This window comes from Erythrolamprus reginae, chromosome 3, assembly GCF_031021105.1.
Source record: "Erythrolamprus reginae isolate rEryReg1 chromosome 3, rEryReg1.hap1, whole genome shotgun sequence".
Taxonomy (NCBI): Eukaryota; Metazoa; Chordata; class Lepidosauria; order Squamata; family Dipsadidae; genus Erythrolamprus; species Erythrolamprus reginae.
The window spans coordinates 195,474,349-195,490,791 of NC_091952.1; the positions used below are offsets into that span (position 1 = coordinate 195,474,349).

The window sequence follows — 16,443 nt, forward strand, 5'->3', positions numbered from 1 at the left end:
CCTTAAACAAGTGGTAAACCGTGTACTTAAGGGATGGCAAAATGATTCTGTGAAACCTGAATTGGGTGACTTCAAAACCAAAAGACTTGAGTTATCTTATGTTAAGGGTTGTCTGCTGTGGGGAGACAGAGTGATCATCCCCAAAAGCCTAAGGGTAAAGGTACTCAAAATGTTACATGTGGGCCATCCTGGGATTGTCAGGATGAAGAGCCTAGCAAGAGGGCATTTATGGTGGCCAGGTCTGGATGCTGATATTGAGAGCTGGGTATCGAAGTGTGAACCATGCCAAGAGTCATGGCCTAATCCCCCCAAAACAACTCCGGCTGAATGGGAACAGCCTGCTGGGCCTTGGTCAAGGATCCACATTGACTTTGCTGGTCCAGTGGGGTCCCAGTATTTCTTAATAGTGGTTGATGCGTTCTCCAAATGGGTAGAAATAATAGCAATGAACAACATAACCACAAGTGCCACCATCAAGGTATTGAGTAGACTGTTTGCCACCCATGGTTGCCCAGATATCTTAGTGTCTGATAATGGGCCACAGCTAACAGCCAGGCAATTTGAATTGTTCCTAGATGGCCTAGGGGTCAGGCATGCCCTCATCTCGCCTTACTCGCCTTGGGCTAATGGCTTGGCAGAACGTTACGTTCGTGTGGCAAAGGAGGCATTGCGCAGGTCAGGCCCTGGGGATGTACAACAAAATTTGGACCAATTCTTACTCACCCAACACATCACCCCTAACTCGCACACACATGTAAGCCCCGCAGAGTTATTAATGGGAAGAAAATTAAGGTCACCACTAGATAGGTTGAAACCAAGATTCTGTATTAATAACAATCAAATGTGTGTAAAACCTGAAAGAGAAATGTATTTGGGACAAAATGTGTATGTAAAAAGTTTTGATGGAAATGTAAACTGGATGAAAGGAATTGTTGTTAAGCAAAATGCACCAAAGACTTATATAGTAAAACTAGAGGATGGTCGTTTATGGAAACGACACATAGACCATATTCGAAAACGAACAGAAAATCAGTTGCCACAACCCGCTGACATGGACTCTCCCCCTTCAACAGACTTTAACACATTGCCCGAATTAAGAGACACGCAAATGGACTTATCGGGCCAGGGAGAGCCATCCAGCGACGCCGAGCCATCCTCCTCCTCCGAAGCTTTCGTTGGGCCCGCCAGGCCAAGTCCACCGCACCGGGAGAACAGCGGCGAGCCGTCCTCCACAGTCGATGTCGAAGGAGAAATTGAACTGCGCAGGTCAGCGCGAGCTTCACGGAGACCCCACCGATTGGACGACTTTGTCACGTGGCTCTCGTAATGGATGTGCCCAACTATTAGGGGAGGGGTGTTGTATCTTGAAATGGCTACCTTGTATTTCCTGTAGATAGTTTGTTCCGTCTTCCAGCGCTGTCTGAGCTGAAGCAGGAAGTCGCTCCTGATTGGCTCAGACGCGGCTGGCTCTTGCTTTGGCGGGAGCTGCAAATGTATAAAAGAAGCGGTTTCTCCAAGCAGAGTCAGTCGGTACTCGCTGAATTGTCACTTGCCTTGCTGAGCTGTCACTTGTTCTCTGAGCTGAATAAAAAGTACCGATTTGTTTGAACCCTGTCTCTGGGTCTACTTCAATATGTTTAAAGCAAGGGGCACAATAGCTCAGTGGTTAAAAATGCTAAGCTTTTCAGCTGGACAGCTGACAGCACGGTTTCAAGAGTCAAGCACTGTATGATAGGTGAACGATTGTCCTTGACTGAATTCCTGTCCATCCAGTACTCCAAAGCATGCAAATGCAAATAGATAAATGGGTAGAGTGAAGGAGTGGCCTGTGATGCCTCTGCCTGTAACAATGGACCTCTGAGTTCCTCGTTTGGCTGTGACAGCTGCCTGTAAGCGTCCGCCGGTAAAAATGGAGATCATTGCAGGAGGCCATCACAACCAAAAATGGAGCTAGAGAACCCATTTTCACTGGCAGAGTGCTCAGGCCACCACAGGCACCAACATTAGTAATGTTGAGCTGGCCACACACCCACCCCAGCTGCCCAAGATCAACTGTGCACAACCATGATGCAGCCCTCAATGAAGTCTAATTTGACACCTCTGTTCTAAGACAGGGCTACAGCTTTAAAAAGACTAGTCTCAGGAAAATGCCTACACGCCATATGGAAACCAAAAGGATTTACTAAGTCCTTGGAGCAGAATAATTAAGTAGGTTCATCTTCCTATGGAAATTGGTCTACCAATTAATTCTGTAGTATCCAAAGTATAACAAAGGACAAAGGTTCCAAGACAAAATCTAGATCTAATATATGTCTGCCAACACAAGATGGGCTCATGATGATCTTGGATAAGGGAAATTAATGCTGCTGAATATGATTATTGTAAATCATGTGTCACGATCCAGCAACTTGGGAGGGGATGCTACTATGGGGCAATGGGGCAGCCCAACAATCCCAGTTTGTCCATGCCTTTACAAAATCTATAAAAGATTTGGAGACAAAATACTATACAGTAGTCCCTCGCTATATTGCGCTTCACCCACCACAGCTTCACTTCATCGCGGGTTTTGAAGTCAGCGTTGGCACAGATACAGGACAAGCCTACCAGCCCACGGCTGGGCGAATGATGAGCGGGGCGGGGACTGAGCTCCGGCGGAGGCCCATCCCCTTGTTCAACCCACCTCGCCAGTGCCAAGAAGGCAGTCTTTGGAGGCGCGCTTAGTGGTTGGCGGCGGCGGCAGTGTGCTTGGGGTTGTAGAAAGAGCTGGGAAGGAGGAGAAATTCCCCATCGCGGATTTCACCTATCGCGGCCAGGTCTGGAACGTAACACCAGCGATAGGTGAGGGACTACTGTAATCCAAATGCTGAAATTGCTTCCTTACAAGAAATTGCTGCTAAGTATTTTTTTTCATTTCACTTGTCCAACTTTTGTCTCTTTTGAAGACTGCCATTATAATGTTAGGTTCTCACCTTTTTTATTTTTCTAGATATATTCTAGATATATACAAAAATTGAATGGATTTTGTCCTATTATTTATCACAATGTTGAGAGAGAGAGAAATGTCCATAGATTTTTAATTCCGTCTGACACAAAACAGATTCATTTCAAAATGATGTCCCTCAAGGTTGCAATAACATCAGCGTAGTTGTTTGTTCCCTCCTTTCTGGTGTATTTTTGTCTGCTTCTTGCACAATGGTTTTATTCATTGCTTTATAAGTAGTCTCTCTTCCAGGCTTCACCATCATACTAACCTGATTTCTTTTGTATGGGAAACAAAGCAGAAATAATTCACAGAAGGAAAAGTTGGGAGAAAGATTTCTTTCCAAACAAGGTTTAATATAGGATCATCTGTGGCCTGGCATGTACATATGTAAGTATGTTCATATGTATGTAACTAGAAATTTGTTTCAAAATTCTTTCTCCAAACTCTTTTGTGTGTTATGTACCTTCATTTCTATTCTCTTGATATGCCTATAATTACAACTATTATTTGTTCCCCTTTTTCAATGTTTCTAGCTGGTCAATTATTTTTCTGAATGTGAAATTGGAGCAAAAGACTGCTTGTATGATTGCTTTTGTAGGATCTGGCTATAGTGGGTATAGCAATTCCTTTCCATGGAATTAATCGATTATTTTTGTTTGAGAGTAAGAAAATTGTGGTAGCTCTCCAGTTGACCTTCTCAAAGGAATGCAGATATATCTGTTTCTTTTATCTTTTTATGTTAAATAGACTTTCAAAATAAAAGATGTTTTGCAGTTTAGAGATGTGAGAAGCAACTTAACCAATTCATTTTCCACTAAAATCTCCAAATACACAAAATAAAATTCCTTCCGTTAAATCAGGACTCTCCAAACTTGGTAACTTTAAGAATTCTGGCAGTAGAAGTCAGGGGTGGGCTTCAAAAAGTGTTCTTATTTTTTATGGTTGCTTTTGGACATTCACATTTTTAGAAATGTAAAGTACAGTACATATTTAAATATAAAGGTATGTTGAATATGATGGTATGATACTGCTAGATTCTTGTTTCTTAGACATTCTCTATAGAAAGAACTTTAAAATGATTTCAATATTTTCATTATCTCTGTTTCCTATTTTACATTATAACAAATATGACCAGCATCTGCTTTATTTGGACATAAACACTCTAGAAAATGTCCAGAGATACTTTACTAGAAGAGCCCTCCGCTTGCAACAGAATACCCTACGCAACTAGAGTTACAATCCTAGGTTTAGAAAGCTTAGAACAACATCCCCTTAAAAACGACCTAAACATAGCCCACAAAATCATCTGCTACAATGTCCTTCCTGTCAACAACTACTTCAGCTTCAACCACAACAACACATAAGCACACAACAGATACAAACTTAAAGTAAACTGCTCTAAACCCGACTGCAGGAAATACAACTTTAGTAACTGAGTAGTTGATGCATAGAACTCACTACAAGACTCTGTAGTATCACCACCTAACCCCCAAATCTTTACCCTTAAACTATCCACTGTTGACCTCTCCCGATTCCTAAGAGGTGAGTAAGGAGTGTGCAGAAGTACACCAAAGTATCTTCCGTCCCCTGTCCTAATGTTTCTCTTTTAATAGTATCATGTATATAAATATTATTATATCTTTGTACACCACCAATACGTACTTGACAAAACAAATAAATAAAATAAATAAATAAAAATAATAATTCTCTAAGAAGTCAAGAAATAATTTTTAACTCTTGCAGACAAATCAATGGCAACATTCTGCACACTTAAGCCTTTAAATAGAGGTGATTAACTACTTGATTAATTAAAGATTATTTGTAACGGAATAGAGCAAATATTACGCAAATAAAACTGGCAACAGAAGGATTTCTGATTTATCTCTTTGGTGAATTCAAGGGACTCTTTGTACCAACTACACTAAAGCTGTTTTTCTTCTCTCTTGCACCACAGCTAAATGAAAATGTCAAAGCATATCTTAGGTTCCTAGTTTGACGTGTCTGACCCATCATGACCCCATGGACAACATTCTTCCAGGCCTTTCTGTCCTCTACTATCCCCCAGAATCCATTTAAGCTTACGCCGACTGCTTCAATGACTCCATCCAGGCACCTCATTCTATATCGTCCCCTTCTTCTTTGGCCCTCAATTATTTCCAGCATTAGGCTCTTCTCCAGTGAATCCTTCCTCTCTATGGTCAGGTCACAATTAACTGACCAGTGAGTCACTTTTTGATGATCAAAAGGGGGCATGTGCTCTGCGAGCCTATATAAACAACTGCAGAGCAGATGGCCCTTCCTTTCCTCCTTTCTCTTCTTCGTCTCTCTCTACCTCCTTCTACGTTCCTGCTGCCCCATTGTCCTCCGCTGAGGATACATGTGTGAGATGGATAATCCAAAACCATTCTCTCACAATAATATGGACTGAAATACTATAAGCTTTCCTGCCTGCATCCTGTAATGCATGATATTGAATGAACCAACAGAATTGTGAGTAAAGATTGTACTCTTGATCTTTATGAAAGAGTGGTCATTTATTGCTAACAGAGGGGGTTGCCAGCCATGTGTTGATTTTTTTGCCGTGCTGCTGTATCTTGTGCATATTAAAGCCCAGCCAATTTCTGCAATTAATAATAATAATTAATACCCAACAAGTAGAAGAGAGAAAATAAAAGTGGAATATTTTCCCCATCTTGGATTTCTAAACTATGTATAGGAATGAATTGTGTCAGGAAAATATTTTTTTCTCCTCTGGGTTGGGGAAAGGAGAGAAGCAAAGATTAGAATCCGGAGCATTTTCTGCCTTTTCTGATCTGCCCAGGTTTTGCTTCTCCATTCATGTTTGTCAACTTCAAAATAGAAAAGTCTCCAAAAAGAATGTCTTTGAAAAAATTAAGGGAGGAATCTGGGAAGCATGGGGCTATAGGTTCATGAAACCTATACACAAAGGGGAAACTATTTGCCTTGGACAGGAAATGAACACTCGGACACCAAGCTGGGTAAAATGGGTCACTTTATTAAATATTAACAGAAAGACCTGCAGGGGTCACTAAGAAAACCGCCATATCGTGCCTGACCCCAAATCGGGTCTGCCAAACCTGTGTTGCCCCTGGCGATCAGATTGATCCCAGGGGCCGAAAAAAGGTGACGTCCTCGTCATCTGTCCATCTTGTGGCAAGCTCAGGGGCAAGGAAAGGTGGAGGGGCGAGCAAGCCCTGATAAAGGGTACAGGGCCCCGCCCCCAGCTTCCCAGAATGCCCAAGCAGCCACTGGGTATTCTGGGGCGTTCCTGCGCTACCGCGTGGATCGACCCAGCTGATAGGTAGTGCCGAGTTGGTTTCCGCCATCGGTAATTGTCGGCCGGGCATTAATTCACCCAGTCTCCCATTTCAAAAATATTTTTGGTTGACGGAGAGGAGATCTTGAAAGACAAAATTTAACATAATTTATCTGTCTGAAAAAGAAAACGGAAAAAGCCTTTTGTTTGAGGCCAGGTCAGTTGGTGACTCAGAAAAGCTTTTTGATGAAAAGCTAGCAGACTTCAGGCCGGACAATTCACCAATTACTTGTTGGAACAAAGCTAGGTGAAACTGCAGTTCAGCTGGATTTAAAGAGTGTGACTCTGTCAAGCAATAGGTTAATTACATATTTTTCCCCTGCATAGGAATTCTTTTCCATAAATGCAATAGATATTTTTGTGCTCAATTTATATTAATGAGAAAAAAACATGAATTTCAGAAAAGAAGTAGATATTAAAAAGCAGAGGATAGTAATTGCATGGCTGACAGCTAGAAATATACACATTTCTTTATCATTCTAAATATTTTCATATCTCTAAAAATGATCCCACTGGAAGTATTTAAAATAATGCCATCCTATATAAGAATCCTCAGAAAGGGATTGTCATTACAATAAAGGGCAATTTCCAACTTAATTTATTAGTGTCCCTAGTCTTCATGAACAGTAAGTTCATTATAGCATGAACTATAGCATTATTGCATTGAAGCTGTTCATTTATACCTCAAAATATAGGCAGACAGAAATGAATATGGCATTCACACATCCTCTTTAGCAAGTATTTATGTGCAGAAATGCCTATAGATGTTCCCCTTTTGAATTCTCTCTAGTTGCCTTTTGAAGGGGGGAAAAAAGCATCTTTGAGATTCAGTTTTGCATTGTTTTACTAAAATCTAAAATCAGGCAAATTTATGATACAGTCTTGGAGACTTGCTTAATATTTCTTCAGCAAATACTAAGAAATAGGAAGCCAGAAAGGTAGATTTGAGTGCCAAAACAGCTTTCTGGAAGAAAGCAATGACAGAATATTTCCATATGGTTACCAGGGGAACTTTAATGGACATGTGCAAGTCCCTAGGAATTCAGCTATCCTTAAGGGAATTCTTGCCGTATCTTGTAAACTATCCACATATTTGCTTGCCATTTTTTTTACTGACAGGATATTATGCATGTATTCATGAACCATGTTTATACCTCATAATTCTTATGGGTGGCTTCATTTTATGTATGCACTATAACTCAAGTTCTCCAAAATTTAGTGTCATGTCCAAATGATCAATGTGCTTTCTCCAATAAGATGATTTAAAATTAAAGTAAAATCTTATGAAATGAAGACTGCTTAGAAAGCATGGTAGCCATGACAAATAGTAGATGGCTCTGTTTGCTCCTTTGCCTGCAACATATTTGTCCAGACATCTAGCACCTAGTTTCTCCAATGATTTTCCAGTCTACAACACATCAGTAGAATAGAATAGAGTAGAGTAGAGTAGAGTAGAGTAGAGTAGAATAGAATAGAATAGAATAGAATAGAATTTTTATTGGCCAAGTGCGATTGGACATACAAGGAATTTGTCTTGGTCCATTTGCTCTCAGTGTACATAAAAGAAAAGATACGTTCATCAACAATCATAAAGTACAATACTTAATGATAGTCTGGAAGACAATCCAAGAGTTTTTAAATCCAGAGAAATAGAGAAGCAAAAATAAATCACTTACTTTCTTTCCTCTTTGTGAACACTGGGCTAAAAGTACTTTTTATTCTTTAGATCTCTACATTTATAACTTCCTTGCTTCTCAGTAGAAACACTTTTAGTTCATCTGGCCTATATGGGAAGAATTGCTACTGTTTCCCCAAAAATAAGACCTATCCCATAAGCCTAGCATGTTTTTATGTGTATGCCTAGTATAAGCCCTATCCCAAAACAAGCCCTACTTAAGAGCCTGAACAGCCACCTACCCATACGTCTACCCATTCCATCTGGTTCTTCACAGTGCCAGGGAATTTGGAATCCAGATAAAACAATCAAACCTTTTGTTTATATAGGAAGGTGGGTAAAGTGTGCAAGATCTTGCAATTGTGTGTGTGCTTCTCATGTCACTTTTGGAGATGAAACTGATGCAGACATTCCATAAAATCTTCTCCGAGTCTTCGGAGATGGGCAGCATATAATCCAATTAAATCCAATTAAATCCAATTAAATCCAATTAAATCCAATTAAATCCAATTAAATCCAATTAAATCCAATTAAATCCAATTAAATCCAATTAAATCCAATTAAATCCAATTAAATCCAATTAAATACATACATACATACATACATACATACATACATACATACATACATACATACATACATCAGCATGTCTTGCAATTTTCTATTTAAGGGTAGTATATGAAAACGATCAATTACTGATCAATCAGCTCATAGCAGATCTCCCAACTCTAACTGAAGCAGCTTCATCCTAATCAGATGTCCCAAAGTTGCTTTTTCAAGAGACAACTGGACTTTCTTGTTTTTCTTTGAAGAGGTTTCATTTCTTATCCAAGAAGCTTCTTCAACTCTGACTGGATGGATGGATGGAAATAAAAGGATTTATACTCCTTGCAGACAGCTGGTCATTTGCATTCTTTTAGAAAGTTGTTGAGGCCACCTGGAGGTTTACTTGTATCATCAGGATCACATGAGTGACACAAATGGATGTGGAGCCTTCTTGGAACTGTTGAAGGGACTGCGTTTACAGACTGGAGATAGATGATGCCATATCCCTCCCCCTCTGTTGAGAGTGGGCTGTTGACATTAAAGGGCCTCTTTCAAACCAGCAGTCTTCTCTGTCCAAACTGTGGACTTCAAAGAAAAACAAAAATGTCCAGTTGACTTTTGAAAAGGCACCTTTGGGACAACTATGACCTGGATTGCTGGGAATCTCCATAGACATCATAATCAGATGTTCAGCTTGATATAGCTGCAGTTGCATAATCAGATTACAGTAACTGTTGTGCATTTGTCTCTACCCATTCACCCATCCTTATCCCCTTCCCCCATCCTCAAATCATAAAGGTGAAGGAGATGAAGACCAACACAGCTTCTGAAATAATAAGACTTCTGGAGCAGAGAAGCATTCACGTCTTTGAAAACCACAGCGAACAATCCCCAAATGTCTCCAACTGTATGACAATTGTTGTGCCAGAGGAAATCTTCTTCACCATTGCTACAGTGGGAATCCTAGAGAACCTGCTGGTGCTCATTGCAGTAGGGAGGAATAAGAATCTGCATTCCCCCATGTACATTTTCATTTGCAGCTTAGCTGTTTCTGACATGTTAGGAAGCTTGTCCAAGACTCTGGAGAATATCTTCTATATGATATTTTGCAAAAGATACATTTTATGTCATGGAAAGATGGCAAGAACTCTGGATGATATTACAGATTTCATGTTTATTTTATCTCTACTGGGATCGATTTTCAGCCTTTCAGCCATTGCTGCTGACCGATATATAACTATATTTTATGCACTGCGTTACCATAACATCATGACTCAAAAGCGGGTTTTACTGATTTTACTGGTGATTTGGGCTTTCTGTGCAGGGAGCGGCATAGCAATGGTACTTTTCTCCCATGAGACCGCCACTATTGTATCTTTCTCAGCTCTATTTTATTTTATGCTCATTTTTATCCTCTGCCTTTATATTCATATGTTCCTGCTTGCCCGTTCCCATGCTATTAAGATTGCCTTGATGCCTGCAAGTTCTATCCCACAGAGAGTTAACATGAAAGGAGCCATTACCTTAACAGTGTTGCTTGGTGTTTTCCTGTGCTGCTGGGCTCCCTTTGTTCTTCACATGCTTCTGATGCAGTTTTGCCCTGAAAACCCTTACTGCATTTGCTATTTGTCCATCTTCCATGTCAATGGTATGTTAATCATGTTCAATGCAGTGATTGATCCCATGATTTATGCATTTCGAAGTCCAGAACTGAGAAGTACTTTTAAAAGATTGTTCTGCTGCTGGCAATCATGTTGGGCTTAGCTACTAGAAATTCAAATCTCTAGTGAGTTTTATCATTTTACCAATTTATCATGTAGGATTTCAAGGATTCTAAACCAGGGATCTCCAACCTTGACAACTTTAAGACTTAAGGACTTTGACTCCCAACTTGGCTGGGGAATTCTGGGAGTTGAAGTCCCCAAGTCTTAAAGTTGCCATGGTTGGATACCCCTGATCTAAACATGTTGACTATCAGTGCTGCTCTACCAAGTTTAATATCTGTAATTACATGGCCATCAGATATAAGCTTCACTCAGATATTTGTAAATAGATAATGAATTTCATTAGAATTTGCCAAAGGAATCTGCAGTAATAGGGCATTACAAATGAGGTTGCTATATTATTTACTGCTGATCAATGGGTATGTTTTCGCTGTCTAAGAAATTCTTTGAGCTAATTAACATATTTATCCTTTATTCTTTCCATATGGTAATAGGATTTTGCTGCAGTTGTTAAAGAATTTGATTGTAAAATATGCCTTTGCTTTAAGTCTAGTTTTATCTTCCTCTTATTAAAAAAAATATGGATAAATGATGTGTAGAATTTTAAAAAAGTAGCTTGAATAGCCAAGCTTGAAGTAGCTTGAATAGCCGCTAAAGAATAGCCAAGTTTCAGACCCTTAGAGGATGTTTTAATCCAGGATCAACATTCAAGAAGCGTAAGAACTATCTTCAAAATATACTGACCAACAGTCATGAATAATATACACTTCCCCCCAAAATAAAGGGAACACTTAAACAACACAATATAAATCCAAGTAAATCAAACTTCTGTGAAATCAAGCTGTCCACTTAGGAAGCAACACTGATTGACAATCAATTTCACATGCTGTTGTGCACATTCAACTTTGTACAGAACAAAGTATTAAATGAGAATATTTCATTCATTCAGATCTAGGATGTGTTATTTGAGTGTTCCCTTTATTTTTGAGCAGTATATTTTACCTTCATATACAAAGGCATATCTTCCCTCACTATTTTTTGATAGTGAGAGAAGAGATGCCTTTGTATGTGGATTGTAATTTCTTGAGAACATATTGGGATATTTACTATATTCATGTCCTGGGTAATGTGCCATAGATACTCAAGAAATCACTAAGGAAATAAGTGAAAGTGAAGTGAAATGTTTTCAAAGATAAACTTGTTTCGCAAATAATGATGTTTTTCCATAAAGAGATGGCTACATTATCTGTGCTGTGGGTTTTTTTCTTTAAAAAGAAATTAGCGCCTTAATTATTATCTGACTCTGACCCAAGTACAGTTGTTATTTCATCTCATTAGCATGATCACCATTATCATACTATTCCTCTTAATTAAAATATCACAAGTTTGATGAGTATTACATTGAATAAAATAGTCAATAAACAACATCAATAAAATTATCAATTATAAAACAATTTTCATGCTTTCTATAATATTTGTGGCTTCTTAGATGAACTGTAAATATAACAAAATATTTGACAAACCACCTGCTGTATTTATCTTAGATATCTGGAAGAAAAGAACCCAAGCAGTGCCCCAATAAAATTGTTCTTGGTTATTTCAAATTACTTAATATTTCTCATCCAAACTGCTTCTTGTGCTGAGATCCACAAAGGTGTTTTTAGGCACAACTTTGGTTGGTATTTATTCCATATTCTCAATATGATACATCTAACATAATGATTTTTTAAATTTACCTTTATCATACCACAATTATCTATGCCACTCAAATCTCAATTCAAACCTTCAAATCTGCTTATTTCTTAGCAGAACTCTTTTATTCATGGAGAACATAATTTTGGAGTTGATTTCTTATAAACAGTATCTGGAGGCTGAAGCTGTTGTCAAAGGAGAATAGAAAAGTGTTCATCTAAAAAGATCTCTATTGTCCATATTTTAGCAAGACGTATGCACCTAACCATTATGTGAGTTTGAGACCAGATGCAGCATAAAGAAATTTAAAAAGCTGTAAGTTCCATATTATATTCCTCACAGAGTTGAATAAAAAATTTTCAACTAAATATGGAGATGAAAAAGTATAAGGGAAAGGACAGGAAACTGCTATTGGATTTCTTGCAGATTATGAGCCGTGAAAGTATTTACTAAATTGCTATCAGGCCATTTATTACAGTGCTCCTTAGAAATTACTTTTCTAACACTATAGAGTATAGATTTTCATAGAGCATGGACAGCGATTCATTATGACAACATCCAGTTTGTACCTCAGAATTCAGGCATTATTCTTTTATGCACCATGACCATCATTTGTGAAGTTATTCAGCAATTGTTGACCGTGCCTCATAGACCTCAAAATTAAATTACTTCTACACAGAGTTCTGGAAATTCTCATTATGGACTACTCAGAGTAATTAACCTCTGCCTGCTTTGAAGCAGAAGAACACCAATCAAAGTAATTAATCAATTGGCAAACATTTAAATTAGTTAAATGTAAGCATCCATTGTGGAAAACATCTGCTGGTTGGATAAAGGTGTGTGAATCCAAGTACTTATGTACAATAGATGACACTCTGTATTGCTTTCTGGGATAAATATATTCTTTTGATTGCTCTTGCCTAGGTCCACTTGGGGGGGAATGAAAATTTCATATTGGCTGAGGCAAAAACAAATGTAAAACCAGGAAAGAGAGCACAATTTTTTGAAAAAAGGACTGCGTGTAAGATATCTGCTTTTTGAGAGAGAGAGTATGTGTACTGAAACTGGAAAAGAGTTTTAGGAATTGGTATTTTCAATCTATTTAGTAAAAAGTAGTAAAGTAAAAGTAAACGGTCAATAATCTTTTATTATACCTATCCAATAAAAGAATCCAATTGTGAGTAGCAATTCAAAATCTATTATATTGATTTGTAGGTAAAAATCTAAATTTAGAGTTTGCTGTCTGCGCTCAATGAAAATCCATCCCTAATAGTTTTAAGAAATGTTTACTCAAAAAATATGTCTGTATTAGATAAACACACTTTTACCAAAAGACAATGTTTCCACCACAAGGATATACACTTCTTTTGTGAGGCCAAATTGTATTTTAATTCCAAGGGTTCTGCAACATAAATGTATAAAGTGTAATGAGGTAACGGCTCCCGAGAAAGTATACATCCATGATTAATATAGAAGTTTTGAAGATTTTTAGCAAAGAATTCTTCCAAGCTAATAAAGTAACAATTTCCAGTTTAAGAAGTTTTGTTAAGTTTATAATGTTGTTTTACAAATCAATTAAACAAACAGACCTTTTTTCCCCTTCAAAAGTTAGCCTATGTGTTCAAGATGGTAGATCCTATTGGAATGAGGTTTTTAATGCCAAAAGACCTGGTTATCTTGAAGTTCTTTGAACCATTAATGTCAAATGTCCTGGTAAGCTTGAAGTTCTTTGAACTATTAATATCAAATGTCTTGGTAAGCTTTACTGTGATGACACTTTCAAGATACAATTTTAGCTAAATAAGATTTACCTTCTGTTATAGTGTCCCAAAAATTATGTTGCAAATTGGAGGCAATCACTGAAGTAACATTATCTGAAATCATAAGATCAATAGTCAGGCAATACGTTTTAGCACCTTTCTTTCTTTCTTTCTTTCCTTCCATTCTGCTTGGAATGATTTGGGTTTGTTATTTTAAAAATTGCAGCACCGGACTTACCTGGCAGCAGGCTTTGCTGGAGGGACCGGGAGACACCGGACCCTCATGGCAGCAGCCATCTTGAATCCCGAGCGAAGTCTCGTGAGATGAGACTTCGCTCGGGAGTTCGGGCCTGTCTGGCCCGGCTGCTGATTGGTCCGGGCGGGGCCTGCTTGCCCTATATAAGGGCGAGCAGGCCCAGGTCTCTTCCTTTTCGCCCGGACAGCAAGCCACGAGCAGACACTTGTCAGTTCTGCTCGCAGCAGCCATTTTGGAGGAGCCTCATGCAGCAGCCACCATTTTGTGCAGCCTGTGGTGGGCGAGAAGGCCTCCTTTTGCCTTCAGGCGAAGAGGATTCATTGCGGAGCCAGCAGCAGCTGTGCTCCGCCCTGGTTTGCCCCCCAGTTTCCTGGGTTCGGGGTGTGGGGGTGCTCTCCTCCGGTGGCCTCCTGGGGTGTACAGGGTCCCTGGGGGGGTGAGGCCTTTGGAATAAAGGCCCTTATAAAGCGGTGCAGCGAGGCCTTGCTGCAACCGCTGGGGAGGGTGGAGGTTTTCCCCTCCAGGGGGTGCATTGGGAGGCCTGCAGCATAAGCAGGCCTTGCCTCGTGCGTGCAGCCTCCTTGGGGGTAGTTCTCTCCCACCCCCTTCTTTATTCTGTTTAACATAAAAATAGTTTGAGGCAGGCCCATGGCCCCTAAAAAGAGGCAAGCCCAGGCCCATCCGGCCCAACCCGTGGTTCGGCCTAGGAGGGCGGCGAGGCCTTCTGCTCGGGCTCGGGCCAGTGCGGAAGGGCCCCCGGGGTGGTCCCGGCGGCAGGGGGGGTGGGATTCATGCCCACGGTCCCTCAAACCGAGGTTTCTCCTTCTCTCTCGTGGGCCCGGGTCCTGGAGAAGCTCGATGAGCTGGAGCGGTGGCGGTCTGGGGCAGGCCCGGAGGGGCTTCCCATGACTGCCTCCGCAGCATGGGGTAACGACCCCGAAGAGGAACCAGCCCAGGAGGGACACATGGCCCACACCGCACAGCTGGCCCATACCAGGCAGACGGCCCAGACCGGGCAGATGGCCCAGTCGGGGCAGTGGTCATCGTTCCAGGGCCCAGCGAGGATGGGCCCCCCGTGGATGGCTTCCACCCCTTACAGGGCAGGTGAGGTTGCACCACACACAGGCACTACACCGCTCCTTCCCGTGCAGGGTCCCGGGTTTATCCCGCCTGCATTGGGGAGTGGCAATAGCTTCCTGGGGGCCACTGCGGGCACATGTGGGCAGGTTTGGTCCCCGCCGGCTCCACCGGTAGGGGCGCCAGGGGTATCTTTCCCACCTGGGGCAGGGGTGGGGGGTTGGATCCCTCCCCCGTCGGCCATTATGCCACCGCCCCCTTTGGTGTATCCACCGGGGCTTGGAGTGCTGGGGATGGGGGCCACCACGGTGTGGGACCCGTTCGCCAGCATCAAGCCTGGGGCCATCCCTTGTGGGTTGCCCGCGACACCATTGGGTTATCATCTCCACCCGTCTGTGAAGGAAGCAATCTGGCGGGGGGGAATATGTCGACCTTTTCTCCCTTTTAAATAGGGAGGTCCCCAAGCAGGACAAGGAGGTGGTGCCTGGGGAGAAGGTTAAAAAAACGAAGGTCACAAAGTGTTTCAGCTCTTGGCTGTACGCTTTTTTGACCTTCGCTTCGGTAGTAATTCAGAGGCAGCCGGGTAGGGCAGCTGCATTGCTGAAATACATAGACCTAATAGCGAGAGCCCACTTTGAGTACGCAGGTACGATGTGGAGGCACTACGATAAGGGGTTTAGGATGCGTATCGCCCATGACCCCTACTTGCCCTGGGATATGGTGGTCCCGGACCTTTGGTTCCAGGCCACGCATATGTCCGGGAAGGAAGGATGTGATAGGACCGACAGCGGTCATTTTATGGCAGAGGAGCCCGTGACGCCCGCGCCGGCCAAGGCCGCGGCGGGTGGTGTAGGAAAGGGGACCTCCCCGGTGTGCCACGAGTTCGCCGCAAAGGGGGCGTGTTTTCGTCCCTTTTGCAGGTTTCGTCACGCATGCGGGAATTGTGGGGGGAACCATTCCTCAGCCGTGTGTTCCCGCCCCAAGAAGGGGGCGGAAAAGAAGGGCAGGGGCCCCTCAAAGCCTCCCCCACCTGTTGGGGGTAAAGGGGCCCAGTCCAATCAATTTACGAGTGCTTAAGGGTTGGTTGGGTGACTACCACCCTCGCTCGAGAGCGGCCGCTCTCTTGCTAGGATTCTCGGAGGGATTTAGGATCCCTTACATGGGTGTTAGGAGGGCCTTCATGTCTGACAACCTTAGGTCGGTTGTTGGTCATGAAGCCATTGTTAGGGAGAAGATTCGGAAGGAGGTGGCCGAGGGCAGGGTCCTCGGGCCCTTCCCGGAACCGCCCTTCCCGAATCTTCGTGTGTCTCCCTTAGGTGTGGTCCCCAAAAAGGCGAGTGGTGAATTTAGGTTGATTCACCATTTGTCTTTTCCAAAAGGGGAGTCAGTGAAT

General features: G+C 41.7%; 1 protein-coding gene across 1 annotated transcript; it reads left to right on the forward strand.

Annotated features, from left to right (window-relative positions):
- Positions 1-3,282: 3,282 nt before the first annotated feature.
- MC2R (melanocortin 2 receptor) lies at positions 3,283-10,692 on the forward strand. Its single transcript, XM_070749141.1, has 2 exons — positions 3,283-3,370; positions 9,340-10,692. Exon 2 carries the CDS (start codon positions 9,349-9,351, stop codon positions 10,303-10,305), a length of 957 nt encoding a protein of 318 aa, XP_070605242.1. The 5' UTR covers positions 3,283-3,370; positions 9,340-9,348; the 3' UTR covers positions 10,306-10,692.
- Positions 10,693-16,443: the final 5,751 nt, after the last annotated feature.

What these genes read in the sequence shown, in the direction of transcription:
- MC2R (XM_070749141.1), top strand. Translation starts at nt 9,349, where the DNA reads ATGAAGACCAACACAGCTTCTGAAATAATAAGACTTCTGGAGCAGAGA.